Below are 15,803 nucleotides of genomic sequence, written 5' to 3'. Positions count from 1 at the left end.
CGCGGCCGCACAAGTACCGGCTGCTCGCAGATATACCGTACCGGTAGATAGATGCAGACGCAGTGTTGTCCTTCCTCTGGCTCTGGCGGGTCTTCTTGACTCTTTGGACTTGCTGACTTGGAGATCAGCGGCAAGCCGCAGAGATTGTTGCTGTTACTAGAGAATTCAGGTCCTTTCTAGACAAATGCCTGGTGCTGTCGACATATAGGTACATATAGGTATTAATTTTTAAGATGTACCGTAGCGTAGGTATATACCCGGATATAATTTCATGCGTTGTCTTAGCTTAGGCCATGATTAAGTTAACTTAAACTATTCCCCATAAGTTGTGTGTTAAATTATGGCACTTTTGAAAAATTCATAAAAAAATAAACATATTAGAGGGTCAAATGTTTACTACCATTGGATAGGAATAATCAGTAGAGGCGCTGGTCAGAAAATTGGGATCGTCCCAGTTTACAGGGACTGTCTCAGTTTATAAGGATTTCTTCACACAAGAAATCTAGGAATGTTCATTCACCTGTCAAGTGCCGACACCAATCAAGTGTGCTAGTCAATGTAAACATATCAGGTTTCATAACAAGATTATTGGAAGACGGTAAGTCATGAAAAATAGACGGTGAACTGGGGGTAATTGAGGTCACTGAATCTATTTTTAGCACTCTCAATTTCCGTAATTGCTGTCTTTGTCCCGTAGGGGGAAGTGAAAAAAAAACGTCCCCATAAACAAGGCCCGGGGGGGCCACTTACATTGACGAGTGGATACCATGCGCGACCAAAAAAACACGTAAAAAGGATGTCTTTTTCACGATAGGGCACGTTACGTACGTAACGTGATAAGGGTGTCAAAAACACAAAAATAATGAAAAAAGGGTATCTATTTCGCTAGGAAAATTACGTGTTTAGGGTCGAATTTGCGGGGATGATAAAACAAAAATTAAATGTTTTATAAAGGATGTCCTTTTTGCCCCAACACTACGTGTTTAGAGTCCGATTTGCGCGAGGTGTAGAAGGTGGGGTCGTACTAAACCAAAAAAGGTAAAGCCGACGACCGAAGGACCCGTGACAATAAAACATTCCTGTACTTGTTTAGGGGTTCATTTCAGGGAATATTTGCCAAGAGTATCGTTTTGTTTCCAATACTTGTTAAGGGTAGGGTTTCACACGCCAATACTTGTTGAGGGGTGCATTTTCAGAATATGGAAATTACGTGTTTAGGGTGCTTTTCGAGACCCCATGGTCGCGCATGGTATCCACTCGTGAATGGAAGTGGCCCCCCCCGGGAAACAAGGACAGTCTCAATTTATCAAGACATGATTTGTCTTGGTTTGTGAGGATATCCTTGTTTTCTGGGACAATCCCAATTTTTGGACCAGCGCCTCTACTGATAATATCTGACATTAATCTGAACAGAGAAGGGCATGAAGCTTAAGGGTATTGTCATGATTGTAGCCCCAGTGGGGTCACTCAATATGACTTGGTCTTCTTGGGGACCGCATGACCGTTACCAAAATCGCAGGAAAAGGGGTCAATTTTACGGAACATCCGCGGACAGAACACTCCTCGAAGTAGTGAAAATAGGGTGCTCTGATGGAAATAGGGGTCAGGAAAAAGGGGAGAACGGTCACAGGAAATAAAATCCTTCGCCGAGTCACCAGCCGCATCATGCTCTGTATCTTTATATTGACAACTCTACATTTATTTTTACAAAGTATTCTACTTTTCTTATTTTTCAAGAAAAATAAAGTTCTTTTGGATTATTGTACTAGTATCAGTATGACATGGCTCTTGGTCATCCTTAAGGACTAAGCACTCTGACGCCTGTGTTGCAATTTCTTCTAATGAAGAAAGGGTATAAATGCACTGTCCTTGAAATACGGTAAATAGGGGTAAGTTTGCGAAATGGGCAAAAGTGTCCTTACAATCTTATAATTAGAGGTGTTTCAAGGTACCATTTTACCGCAATTTTGTCCTTGTTTTGCGAGAAAATGGGGTAAATTTTACAAAATGTCCTTGAAATTGACTGCAATAGGGGGTTACTTGCATTTGTGGTAACGGTCATATGCGTCCCCCTCTGCGGGTGAGTGACCCCACCGGGATCGTAGCCAGCTCATTTAAAATAAATTGCCATTTATGAAGATAACTGGGATCAAATTTATCAACTGAAACAGTAAAATAGCCCTATTTATTCCCAGAGATGCCAAGTTCAAAGACTCTACATGTATGCATGAGATTTTCTGTGAATCTGAGTGAGATCACAGACATTGTTATGGAGATAGGCTGTAATAGTTGCGTGAGACAGATATTTGAGGGGATGAACAAGAGTCCAAAATGCTTGAGTCTCACGCATAATGCGTGAGACTTGGTAGCTCTGTATTCTGCCAGCTAGTCAAAAATAGTTCCAAAGTCATCGATATATCTTCCCAATTTGGGCAAACGAAGTTCAGTAGTTACCGTTTAGAACTAGAAGTACTAGAATGTTAGATTTTCAATTTTATTCATACACTTTTTTCAATCAGCAATATCAAATTGAAAAAAAATTTGAATGGGTTGGGTCAAATGACTATCTTTAGCCTTCCTGTTGTAATTAGGCTCATGGAACCATAAATGTTGTGAACTTGTTTGCCTTATGAAACTCTGGGATCTGAGAAATTGACTAAGTAACGATAAAGTACAAGGTCTTGATAACTTGGGCACTCGATGGATCTAAATATAGACCCACGCGGTGTGAAATACGGTCTGGAATGGGATCGCGGCACTGTATACCACATTACCAGGAGGGGCACTTACATTGATGAGTGGATACCATCCATGATCATGGGGCCTCGAAAAGAACCCTAAACAAGTATTTTCCATATTCTGAAAATCATAAATGCACCCCTTAACAATTATTGGCATGTGAAACCCTAACCCAGGGAGCACAGGACTCGTCCATATAATACAAGTCTAACATTTACTCCCCGGGGGGCCACTTACATTGACGAGTGAATACCATGCGTGACCCCAAAAACATGTAAAAAGGATGTCTTTTTCACAATAGGGCACGTTACGTACGTAACGTGATAAGGGTGTCAAAAACACAAAAATAATGAAAAAAGGGTATCTTTTTCACTAGGAAAATTACACGTTTAGGGTCGAATACCCGGTATGCGAGGAGGATAAAACAAAATTAAAATGTTTTATAAAGGATGTCCTTTTTGCCCCAACACTTCGTGTTTAAAGTCTGATTTGCGCGAGGTGTAGAAGGTGGGCTCGTACTAAACCAAATAAGGTAAGCTGATGACCGAAGGACCCGTAACAATAAAACATTCCTGTACTTGTTTAGGGGTTCATTTCAGGGAATATTTGCCAAGAGTATCATTTTGTTTCCAATACTTGTTAAGGGTAGGGTTTCACACGCCATTACTTATTAGGGGGTGCATTTTCAGAATATGGAAATCACGTGTTCAGGGTGCTTCAGATTACAGAACATTCTTGGGAGTTGTATAATAGTACTTGAATATAGTGGAATTTTACAAAGACTGTCATCATACTCTTGAGTTGAGATACACATGAAATCAGGTGAAACTTTGTGCTTTGTAAAGATGAAGAAAAGTACATTCAGTATAAGATAATCAGCTAGCAAACCTTAACCCTAACAATCCCAGGGGTCCTTAATGGCCCCTCAAAATAAATCCATAAACACAACAGGACCACGCCATATCGTTCAAGACTATTTTGGGGATGTAAGAAAACAAACGTTAATAATATAATATATACTATGGCGAAAATAGTCAAATTGACTGGTTGCCAAATAAAAATAAGAACCCCCCCATGGGTATCCCCGGTTATGATATACCAGTACACCACAAGTGCATATTATTGGACTTTGAATTGCTCAAAAACAAAGATTCTGTACAATGTATAAACCCAATGTGAGTTCTTGCCAAAATAACTTGAGGCTTAACTAGCTAGATCTTTACCTAGAATAATGTCGAAATCGTTTCTGCAGATGGAGGACTTCTCAGTTCTGTTATCAATCCTCTGAGCAACTAAACATCAAGTAGGCCTACAACAATTCTTCAGTCAATGTTGATTGTCGTGTGAGCTGCCATGTTTACAAAACCGTTTTCGTATTTGTATCTGTATCATTATTTTTATTTATTGTTAATGATTGGAAAATTATTGCCAATATTTTCCATTAATAACAAAAAAAGTTTTAAAAAAGTACAGAAGAAATATTTTTAAAAAGGTGAGAAACATTAAAGAACATTTTATACTGATTTTTTTTTAATATGTTTTTGATAAGAATTCCTCAATTAAAAACAATTAAAGGGCTTTATTTAAAGATTTCAACTTGACTTGTATTTCATGCACTAAAATTGGTTGATTCAAATGAAATAAAGCATATTTATTTAATGATAAGTTAAGCTTTGAAACCCCATAGATTATGTCAATTTCTCCCATTGTCCAAATTCTTCCCCCCCCCCTAGATTGACAAAACTCGATATACCTCAGGACTTACTTACTTTAGTGTTCCTTTTTTTGTAGGCATTCAGTTTCCATGATTTAATAATTTGGGGGGAAATATGAACTTTTCTGTTGGAAATTCATTAATAAAATTCTAGTCATCCCTTATTCAAAATATCAAGAGCTTAAATCATACTGTATTAAGTGTATAGTTTAATTTATTTACAGAAAATTGCATCATTAGTTGGGGGAAAATGTTTTAAAACAAGAAAAAATGTTTTATTTGATTTTTAAAATAATATTTGTCTCGCCTGCGTAGCGGAGCGAGACATAGGTATCACTATTTCCGGCGTCGTCGTCAACAATTGTGTTGTACACCCAATAACTTTCTACAGCTTCGAGGTGGGATCACCAAATTCATACCAGAGGTCCATCTCCTGAAGGCACAGGTCAAGTTCGATTATGAGTCGAATTTGAATAAGATCAAAGGTCAATGAACTTTCCATGACTGGCACTGTGCTGTGCTGTACATCCAATAACTTTCTACAGCTTCGAGGTGGGATCACCAAATTCATACCAGAGGTCCATCTCCTGAAGGCACTGGTCAAGTTTGAATATGAGTCGAATTTGAATAAGGTCAAAGGTCAATGAACTTTTCATGACTGGCACTGTGCTGTGTTGTACACCCAATAACTTTCTATAGCTTTGAGGTGGGATCACCAAATTCATACCAGAGGTCCATCTCCTGAAGGCACAGGTCAAGCTCGAATGAGTCGAATTTGAATAAGGTCAAAGGTGAATGAACTTTCCATGACTGGCACTGTGCTGTGTTGTACACCCAATAACTTTCTATAGCTTCGAGATGGGATCGCCAAATTCATACCAGAGGTCCATCTCCTGAAGGCACAGGTCAAGTTCGAATACGAGTCGAATTTGAATAAGGTTAAAGGTCAAAGGTCAATGAACTTTCCATGACTGGCACTGTGCTGTGTTGTACACCCAATAACTTTCTACAGCTTCGAGGTGGGATCACCAAATTCATACCAGAGGTCCATCTCCTGAAGGCACAGGTCAAGTTCGAATATGAGTCGAATTTGATTAAGGTCAAAGGTCAATGAACTTTCCATGACAATAAGTTTGCCATAACACCTTAATAATTAATTCAATTTTACTATTTCACTCACATTATTATGAATTACATTCTTTTTCACTAACATTCATTTCCTTACTTCCATTGAAATCATTATAGCTTCATAGTATTAACAGCATTCTTAGTGTTATCTCATTTCCTAGGGATAAAGTAGGCCTATAGCATTATTGCATATGTAAACTGTCAGAACCACAATTCACCCCCTAAACTGCTGACAGCCTCGGAAGTCATATAGCATAGTTTTGACATACATTCTCTTCATGACTGCAATATGCAGGCGAGACAACGCTTGGCGTTTGCCTTGTTTTTTATTACAACCCTGCACATGAGGTCAAATTGTTTTGTTTTGTTTTTTGCATACAATATTTTAAATTAGCTAGTCGGTATGGGGTAGGTTGAGGATTCATAGAAAATATTTTTTAATTTTTTTTTTCCAGGTTGCCTTGAGCAATGAATATCCCATACTGCAGTCAACTTCAAGTCGCATGAAACCTGAACATGGGTATCAGGGGTCTCACTACTTTGGCGGAGAATCACTCCAAGAAGCTCTTCAAAGACATCACCCTACAGGATACTAAACTTGTCATTGATGGATTTGGACTGCTGTGGTACCTTTTTTCTCAAATTCAACATGCAGACCGTATGTCACATGGTGGGGAGTATGAACTGCTTCGCTCCAAGATCCAGTACTTCTTCATGAACCTTCTCAAGTGCAACTGTACCCCGTATGTGGTCTTTGATGGCAGTTTTGACCTTGATGATAAGAAACATGGTACTATGCTGGACAGGTTCAAGGATAAGATCAGGATAGCTAGAGAGGTTATTCGTGGAGGGGATGGTCTTTTGATGCCTGCTCTGAGTCTTTGTGTTATGAAGCAGGTTCTTTCAGAACTGAACGTGGGATTTGCCTTCAGTCAGTTTGAGGCGGACAGAGAGATAGCTATCCTGGCCAACTATTGGCGTTGTCCAGTCCTTGGAAAAGATAGTGACTTTTTGGTGATGGATATCATTGGAGGCTACCTTCCTTTGACACTGCTAAAGTGGAAAACTGTTCAGAAGTCCCGAAGAGGAAAGTGTTTCATTGTGGGTCATATCTATCAAGTCAATGCCTTTTGTAACTTCTTCCACGTTAAAAAAGAATTGCTGCCTCTCTTTGCCACACTGGCTGGCAATGACTACGTTAATCCTGTGTCATTGAATCCATTTCTTTCAAACCAGGTGTATGGAAAATACAGTGGCAGTGGCAATAAACGACAGACACAATTGGAACACCTCCTCTGCTGGCTGAGTGAACAGAGATCAAGTGCTACTGCTTTGAAAGATGTGTGGAAATCCCTCACAAATAAGAAAGAACTGGAACCCTCATTTGAAGCTTCCATGGAAATGTATCGCACAAGACATGACTCCAGCAACCTTGTACACTACTTTGAGGGACAAGGACTTCCAAAAGACTTCCGATCAATGTCTCAACTGTGTTCTGTAATAGGGACACCAGTATGGGTAGCCATAGCTCACCAGGCAGGTTTATTTGGAAACCTACTGATCAATGTCCTGAGTAAGGGTTACTGTTTCTCTAGTATTCAAGTGGAAAATCCAAGACAGCCTAGTGCATGGCTACCGTCAGAGATTCTGTTTTCAGTGTTGTCTGGTATTGTTTTGGGGAGGAGGCTGCAAGGTAATGATTGTAAAGGAGTAGAAACCTGTCATGTGTATATTAGAAATGGTGATGGATTCCAAAGAAAGAAGGTTTCACCATTGCAACTATTGGAAGGATATGGGAAGCTTCCAACTTTGGAGACGATTCCATCACTCCCAGAGACAGACAAGCAGAAACTTTTGTTTCAGGTTCTTGCACCGAATCTTACAACACACATGGATCTTGTGTCATTTCCTGTGGACTTCCAGCTTGCCCTTCTTGTGATGCTGTACTGGATGAACTCAAAACACTCCCACTACAATGATCTTCATATAAATTCTTTGCTTGTCGGATGGGTCTATCTCTACACCCAAAGACAAAACAGAATGTGCAAAGATGGAGGACCATCTGAAGTTCAAGGGCAATGTGCATACTCTGCTCCATCAGGGGATCTGAAGAGTGAATGCAAGATTATGTACACCAACCTCAGTCACCATCAAGGAAGGTTAAGAAAGAGGAAACCTGATCCTGTTATTTCTCACAGCTTCTCTCAGTGGCAGCAGTGCCTTGTCTACGGCATCTGCTTCAATGAACTGCTTCAGAGTCCCTTGCCAGACTGTCCTGATACATCTATCCTCTTCAATGGCCTGTTAATGCACAGTTTGTACATGACACTTCGGGATGCTTCAGGTAGGGAACCTCTCCATAGGTGGGCAGTTGCCATGTTCTTCAAAGACACACCAATAGCATCTCAGCTCTTTGTTTCAATGCATGAGTTCCTCGCTTCAAATGCTACGAAGGTTGGCCAGAAGAATTCTGCTAAATCATCTAATGGTCAACAATCCAAACAGTCCTCCAGGAAGTCTAAATCCCGTCAAGGTCAGCAGCAGAAGGGAAGACAGCAGCAAGGAGCAACACCAAAGAGCAGCAATCAAGTCGGTGAAGATTCAGACTCTGACCAAGACTGGGGAGCAAATAACAGATTTGCTTTACTTCAGTAACATGGATTGTAATATTTGGTCAACCATTGTCATTTGTCAGAGAAATATTTGTCAAAGACAAGTGATTGGATTAGTACTTACCAGAAGTTTTTAGTGAATAATCGAATGTGCAATCTGGTACGCTAGTACATGTGGATTTTTCCCCTTTTGGGGGGGTATGTGATTATATTTTTCATTACAAATGTATTTTAAATTTCTACATTATTTTTCTACACAAAGATTTGTAGAAAGATAATTTCTCTGTAATTTCTACTGTTGCTCCAATAATTTGCAAAGCATAGTAGTCATAGGCTTTATGGTAGTATAAGAATTTGTATAATTATCCATACTGTTTTTAAAATTATTAGATAAATTGTGCTTGTGTTATTTCCCTTTTTATATCCTGCCAGTAAAATCATTTACTAGAGAGTAATATTGTTATTGATGTAAAAGTCCAACTTCACATTTGATTCCCACAAAGCCTGTTTCTACAAGTGTAATTACTCATTCACCGATAATGCAAACTGGAGTTTATTCTTCATAATTCTCTTTTTTTACCATTGATTCTGAGCATGCAGACATTGACATTAGTGGTTTATATATCTTAGACACATTTCCAGAGTGTCATGTAGTTTCACTTTATGGTTTACTGTTTATATCACACATTTGAGTTGATACCCATACCTCTAAATACTTTGTATCTTTTGACTCTTGTTATTTTTTTTGTCTGATGAATTCAAAGTTCCATGTACGTACAATCCATTTGTATAGTTTCATTTCTCTGCATCTTGTGCATCTAATGCAAACTTTATACTCTTTATTCTGTATGAATCTTGCCATTGTTTTATAGCTTCATTTTAGAGTTTCAGTGTTTAAAGCGATCCTTAGATTTCAATCACTTTCAAGCTATTTGAATGTTGATTATCTTGAATAAATAGATTTAGAGGAAGAGAAATCAAGGGGAATAAATGAAGAAAGGGGATTTGATTTGATTTGATTTGATTTTATTGATAGAGAGAATAGAGAGGGATAGAGAGAATCTACAAGTATTTTAAAGGCTTCCTTCCAAGTGGATTGCAAAATGACAAATTTCTGATAGTTTCAGAAAGACAAATTCTTATGATATAATATTGATAATGATGATTATGTATATTGCTTGATATGGTGTTTCAATGAGGAACTTTATTATCTACATTGCCCATGTCATTGGTTTTTTTTGGGAGGGGGTCTTTTTTTTTCTCTCTTTGAAAGGATGTTCCATACATGCACATTCTCCATTCAAGAAAGAATTCCTACCTAGCAAAGCGCTATTATATAAGTGCACAGATCTACATTATCTAATCACATTCAAATTTGCATTAATCCTCAAATGGACAATTTTACTGTAAATGGGAGTTGTTTCTTTAATAATTTCACATTTGCTCCATAATCTATCAAGTTGCAATTTGGCTCTTGAGCTCACAATACCCAATCATCAAAATTTGTTACATAGTTTCACTGAGACACAAGCAGCATCTTCCAAGATCATATGAAATGATATGAAACTTTGTGTGCAAATATATTGAGGTTTCTTCTTGGAAAGTTCCTATTTCTAAGAATCATTGTCAATTTGAAGATGATCTTTTTGGAAGCAAATCAAGACTAATTTGTAGTGGATTGTTGAGAGAAAAATCCTTCTTTTCGGGTTGAAAATTTTTTCCTCCATATCATTCCCCCAAAAAAGGAATATTCATAAATTTTATATTAAATAGTAATATAATTATCATACTTTTTTTCACCTTTATCTCTGGCTTGCATAAACATTAGTGTTTTAATGGACTGGCCACTGTCTTTAATACTGAAAAACAATTAGGACCTAGATACTTCAAAAGACTGCTTAAAGGTGATATGAGGACGCCATCTATTGGGGAAGTTTGACAAGTAGAGATCACCCCCTCATAACTGGACAAAGTCCATAGTGCCTTCTACTTTTCATGCCCACAAGCAAATATCAATATCATGAAGATTAGGTAAACAACTAGATTGAAATAGTAATTAAATCGTCAAACCAATCATCTCACAACTGAAACCTAGCAAATCAATTTAGGAACTGGACGCAAGTTTTTTCCTAAGTTATGTCTTAAAGTAATTCAAAGATGGTGCATATCTGATGTGTGTACCGGTATATAAATTGTTCCATTTTTTCAGGCCTGAAAAACGGGTATTGTGTTGATAAGAACATGTCCTGTGTCTTGTCAAATACTGAAGAGGATTGTGTATTGTATTTATATAAGTTCTGATTGGTATCAAACTACTGAGAAAAATGAAGAGGCATGAGCCGATTGATAAATTGATAAATAAAAATATTTAATTAGTTGTCAGTCCAAAAGTATCTTAAGCTTTATTTTGTATGAACAACCCTTGCACAACTCATGCCACTGAACATAGAATTCATAGTTACATGTGATTTAAAGTCAAGTCAAGAATCATGTTTTGCATATCATTGTCTCAAATAATGCTTTGAGTTTAATGATTATATGACTAATGGAAGATTTAATTATGTCGAGTCAGTTGTAGTCATACACAGTTATTTTATCATTTTACTGTGTTGGTCATCCTTTCAATTGTCTTTCTTAATTTATTATCTTTCATGGGTTCTAATTTTTTTTGCCAACATTAGCTACCTTTATAGAAACATGCATTTCATATTTATTTTTTCATTTCTTTTTGTTTAAAAAGTCGGGTTAAAACTTGTACTTTATTTTCATTTTCATGTTATTTTCACCAGAAATATTTTACTTGTGTTTTATTTATGCATTTAAGAAAAAATATGGAGGTTTATAGGAGTAGAAAATAATAATGGTGCTTTTTTTGTCAGATATGTATATATATATATATAATCTAACTACATCTGCAGTTAAGGCAAATTTCTTTGTCTTCATTCAATGTTCGCAATACGCCCTCTACCTTCGACTGAATGTCTAAATGTGTATCATAACAGAATAAATCCATTCATAGACTTCGTCCTTATGTAGGATGTATGCATATATATGTATGTGTGTATACATATATATATATATTTGTAATTTTGAAGATCATGAGACTAGTTGTCAGTTGATATACAAATATTGACTGACAGGGTGTGGAGAATAACATTCTTTGGACCACCAGATATACATTTTTGAGGAATTATATTTTTCCTTAAGCGATTGCTTCGGGAAAATATCTGCATATTACACACCCTTTCAGTCAATATTTGTATGATATCAACTGATGACTGAGTGCCAACCTACACACTTTTATTTTATTGCATTTAAAAAAAAAATTGCAATACCTTACCTTACAATGTTATACCCTTTGTATATATGTATGCTTTTAATATTAATCGTAAGGCTTAATCTCCATGTTTGGCCAGCTCTATGAAAAAAGCAACATGAATTTTGTTCCTTCTTCATTGCTAAAAATATTGACCGGTTGGTTAATATTTTCATCAGAGATAACCAGGTATGAAAAATACAACAATAACAATGCCTGTAATGAATATCATGTGACCAGCTATTGACAAATCGGCCGTTAGTATCTGTGCTAGCTATCTAAAATTGATTATCTTGCATACAAGTTTCCAGATTGCAAAAGCATGCATCTTCAGAAGTTAGGTGTTCAATGCTTTTCTTGTTTCCATTTACTTTGTTTGCACATTTGAAGGTATCTATTGATAATGATAAACACAAACAAAAGTTTGTGAGAAATATTAACCTCTGCCAACTTTATGAAAGTGATCTTGGTAGCAAAGGAGCAAGTTCACTTAATGATATAGAGTATGGTATGCATTTGTAGTTGGGAGGTGCTCCATGATTTGCATATTTCTATATCTCATTGTTTTTATTTGGCTCGGTAATTTGTTTTGCACCTTTTTAAAAGTCATTTAGTACATGTATAACACAAACAATTATTGGTCATACATATACTATCAATTTATGGAGGAAATTGTTATGCAAAAGTAGACTTTTTTATAGTTGAATACTTTGATTGTGGAGAAATGTTTAATATTACTCCTTCAAGTAAAGAAGCATTTTAAATGCACAAAATTTCACTTTTCAAAAGTCACAAGGGTGATTAGGGAAATTATGATGCCAAATCTGAAGTAATTATGTGTTTGGTGTATCATACATTGGAGCATCGTGGCCTAGTAGTGGATTAGTCTCCGGACTTTGAAACAGAGGGTTGTGGGTTCGAATCCCAGCCATGGTATAGTTTCCTTTAGCATGGAATTCATCCAGTGTGCTGCACTTGACCCAGGTGAGGTAAATGGGTACCGCCAGGAAGTAATTCCTCAAAAAGCTGTGTGCACCTGAATAGGTAGCCGAGTTTAGCCAGGGTAATAATAATAGCAGGGCCCGCTTGGAGAACAGTTTTCAGAACTGAAGTGGCTACCCTGGGTAAATATACCGTGATTATGATTGTTATTATTATTATCAAAGTGCTAATCTATCTCCTGGCACATTTAACAAATTCTATGGTTCAATATGCTCAGTTTGGGATATGTTCATTCTTCCCAAATTGTGAAGTTGGAAGTTGTAAAATCCTGCAAGTTTATTTTCAAATATGCAATCAGATATTTGTCAGTGGAATATATGGATATAATAGGAAGTAGCCACTGACAGATCCAGGGGGGGGGCACAGCCAGCCTGTGCCCCCCCCCCCCCCCTTTGAGAAGCAAAATTAAAATCTGTGATGTAAAAATGGCAATGAAACAGAAGTGTGCCCCCTCTTTTGAAAGTGAAGACCTTTTTTTTTTGCTTGTCAATTTTTTTTCGGGTATGAAATATCCTTAATTTTTGGTTAAAACCTTTTTTTTTTTTGGGGGGGGGGGCTTGTCGAAATTTCCCTCCAAAACATGATGCTCCCCCCCCCTTGGAAAGTCCTGGATCCACCCCTAGATGTAACCTTGTCATTGCTGAGTGAGCACCTTTAATAAAACACATTTTTATATTGTTTACCTTTACTGTGGGAAAATTATTGATTTTGATGCATATGAATGGATGTAGAACAAGCCCCCATGCACACATGTGAATGATTTGATGGATCCATAAAAGTTACAAACAAGTTTTTTAATGATTGAGGGAAAGCTGCCAAAATATTAATTTATTTGTTGTGTTAAGAATGGCTGGGAATTTTGGAAAATGGGAGATAATCAGAAATTTTTGAATTACATGTTTTAACAGAAAATATGCACACAGAAATATTGATATTGTAAACAATATTTTTGGAGGAAATGATATTGATATTGTGTAATTCAGGGTGTAATTTGTCCAGCTGATATTCTTAGATATGTCTTTATACAACAAATTGCATAATATATTGATATTGTCCTTAATATAACAGATAATTATCTTATATATAAAGCGTTTGTATCCTGTAATCCTGTGTGATTGTTTGGAGTAGCATAGTAGTTTACCTTGTTGCAATAAAAAATGCCATTTGAAACAACTTCAAACTTGTAAGCTCAACTGACTAGATTGTTTCAAAGTCTATGAGGATTTTTTTTTTTGGGGGGGGTCCTGTCATTACAAGATGGATCGCACCATGCTTGTCCTTAAAATCACGTAAAAAAGGGCTTTATACTCAAGAAGACTGAAAAGGGTTTCAAAATTGCAAAAACCAGTAGGTTCTATGACATTTGCTCTGGCGACAACTGCTCGGATGGAAAATCCTCATGGGAAGCCCAGCATAAAATCTACCCTCCACAGCTCAATAAACCCCAATCCTTATTGTTACATTATTCTGAACCAAAAAACTATATTACAATCCTAATTCTAACCCCATGCTCTCTGAGGTATCAAGACTGGAGCAATTGTCACAGGAACAAATGTCTCCTATTGGGTTCCATGACATTTGCTCCTGTTCGCCAGCATAGTGCGGTGATCAGGATGATGATGATGATAGTGATGCTGATAATAGTGATGAGGATGATGGAGATGATGGTGATGCTGATGGTGATGATCGTGATGCTGATGGTGATGATCGTAATGCTGATGATGGAGGTAATGATGATGATGGAGGTAATGATGATGATAATGGAGGTAATGATGATGATGGAGGTAATGATGATGATGATGGAGGTAATGATGATGATGGTGGTAATGATGATGATGATGGAGGTAATGATGATGATGATGGTGGTAATGATGATGATGGAGGTAATGATGATGATGGAGGTAATGATGATGATGATGGAGGTAATGATGATGATGATGGAGGTAATGATGATGATGATGGAGGTAATGATGATGATGGAGGTAATGATGATGATGATGGAGGTAATGATGATGATGATGGTGGTAATGATGATGATGGAGGTAATGATGATGATGATGGAGGTAATGATGATGATGGAGGTAATGATGATGATGATGGAGGTAATGATGATGATGATGGTGGTAATGATGATGATGGAGGTAATGATGATGATGGAGGTAATGATGATGATGATGGAGGTAATGATGATGATGGAGGTAATGATGATGATGATGGAGGTAATGATGATGATGGAGGTAATGATGATGATGATGGAGGTAATGATGATGATGGAGGTAATGATGATGATGATGGAGGTAATGATGATGATGAAGGTAATGATGATGATGATGGAGGTAATGATGATGATGGAGGTAATGATGATGATGGAGGTAATGATGATGATGGAGGTAATGATGATGATGATGGTGGTGATGATGATGATGGAGGTAATGATGATGATGGAGGTAATGATGATGATGGAGGTAATGATGATGATGATGGAGGTAATGATGATGATGGAGGTAATGATGATGATGATGGAGGTAATGATGATGATGGAGGTAATGATGATGATGATGGTGGTAATGATGATGATGGAGGTAATGATGATGATGATGGAGGTAATGATGATGATGGAGGTAATGATGATGATGGAGGTAATGATGATGATGATGGAGGTAATGATGATGATGATGGAGGTAATGATGATGATGATGGTGGTAATGATGATGATGGAGGTAATGATGATGATGGTGGTAATGATGATGATGGAGGTAATGATGATGATGGAGGTAATGATGATGATGATGGAGGTAATGATGATGATGATGGAGGTAATGATGATGATGGAGGTAATGATGATGATGATGATGATGGTGGTAATGATGATGATGATGGTGGTAATGATGATGATGATGGAGGTAATGATGATGATGGAGGTAATGATGATGATGGAGGTAATGATGATGATGATGGTGGTAATGATGATGATGATGGAGGTAATGATGATGATGGAGGTAATGATGATGATGATGGAGGTAATGATGATGATGATGGTGGTAATGATGATGATGGAGGTAATGATGATGATGATGGAGGTAATGATGATGATGGAGGTAATGATGATGATAATGGAGGTAATGATGATGATGATGGTGGTAATGATGATGATGGAGGTAATGATGATGATGATGGAGGTAATGATGATGATGGAGGTAATGATGATGATGATGGAGGTAATGATGATGATGATGGAGGTAATGATGATGATGGAGGTAATGATGATGATGATGGTGGTAATGATGATGAT

The 15,803-nt window shown here is 37.3% G+C and overlaps 1 protein-coding gene across 1 annotated transcript; it reads left to right on the top strand.

Moving 5' to 3' along the window:
* The first annotated feature begins 37 nt into the window (after positions 1 to 37).
* LOC121407052 (protein asteroid homolog 1-like) lies at positions 38 to 9,435 on the top strand. The gene is made up of 2 exons (XM_041597968.1): positions 38 to 208; positions 6,037 to 9,435. Exon 2 carries the CDS (start codon positions 6,098 to 6,100, stop codon positions 8,234 to 8,236), a length of 2,139 nt encoding a protein of 712 aa, XP_041453902.1. The 5' UTR covers positions 38 to 208; positions 6,037 to 6,097; the 3' UTR covers positions 8,237 to 9,435.
* Positions 9,436 to 15,803: the final 6,368 nt, after the last annotated feature.

This window comes from Lytechinus variegatus, chromosome 2 (genome assembly GCF_018143015.1).
Source record: "Lytechinus variegatus isolate NC3 chromosome 2, Lvar_3.0, whole genome shotgun sequence".
In the NCBI taxonomy this organism is placed as follows: domain Eukaryota; kingdom Metazoa; phylum Echinodermata; class Echinoidea; order Temnopleuroida; family Toxopneustidae; genus Lytechinus; species Lytechinus variegatus.
The sequence above is the reverse complement of the archived record's forward strand: the minus strand, read 5'-3'. Positions and strand labels throughout refer to the sequence as shown.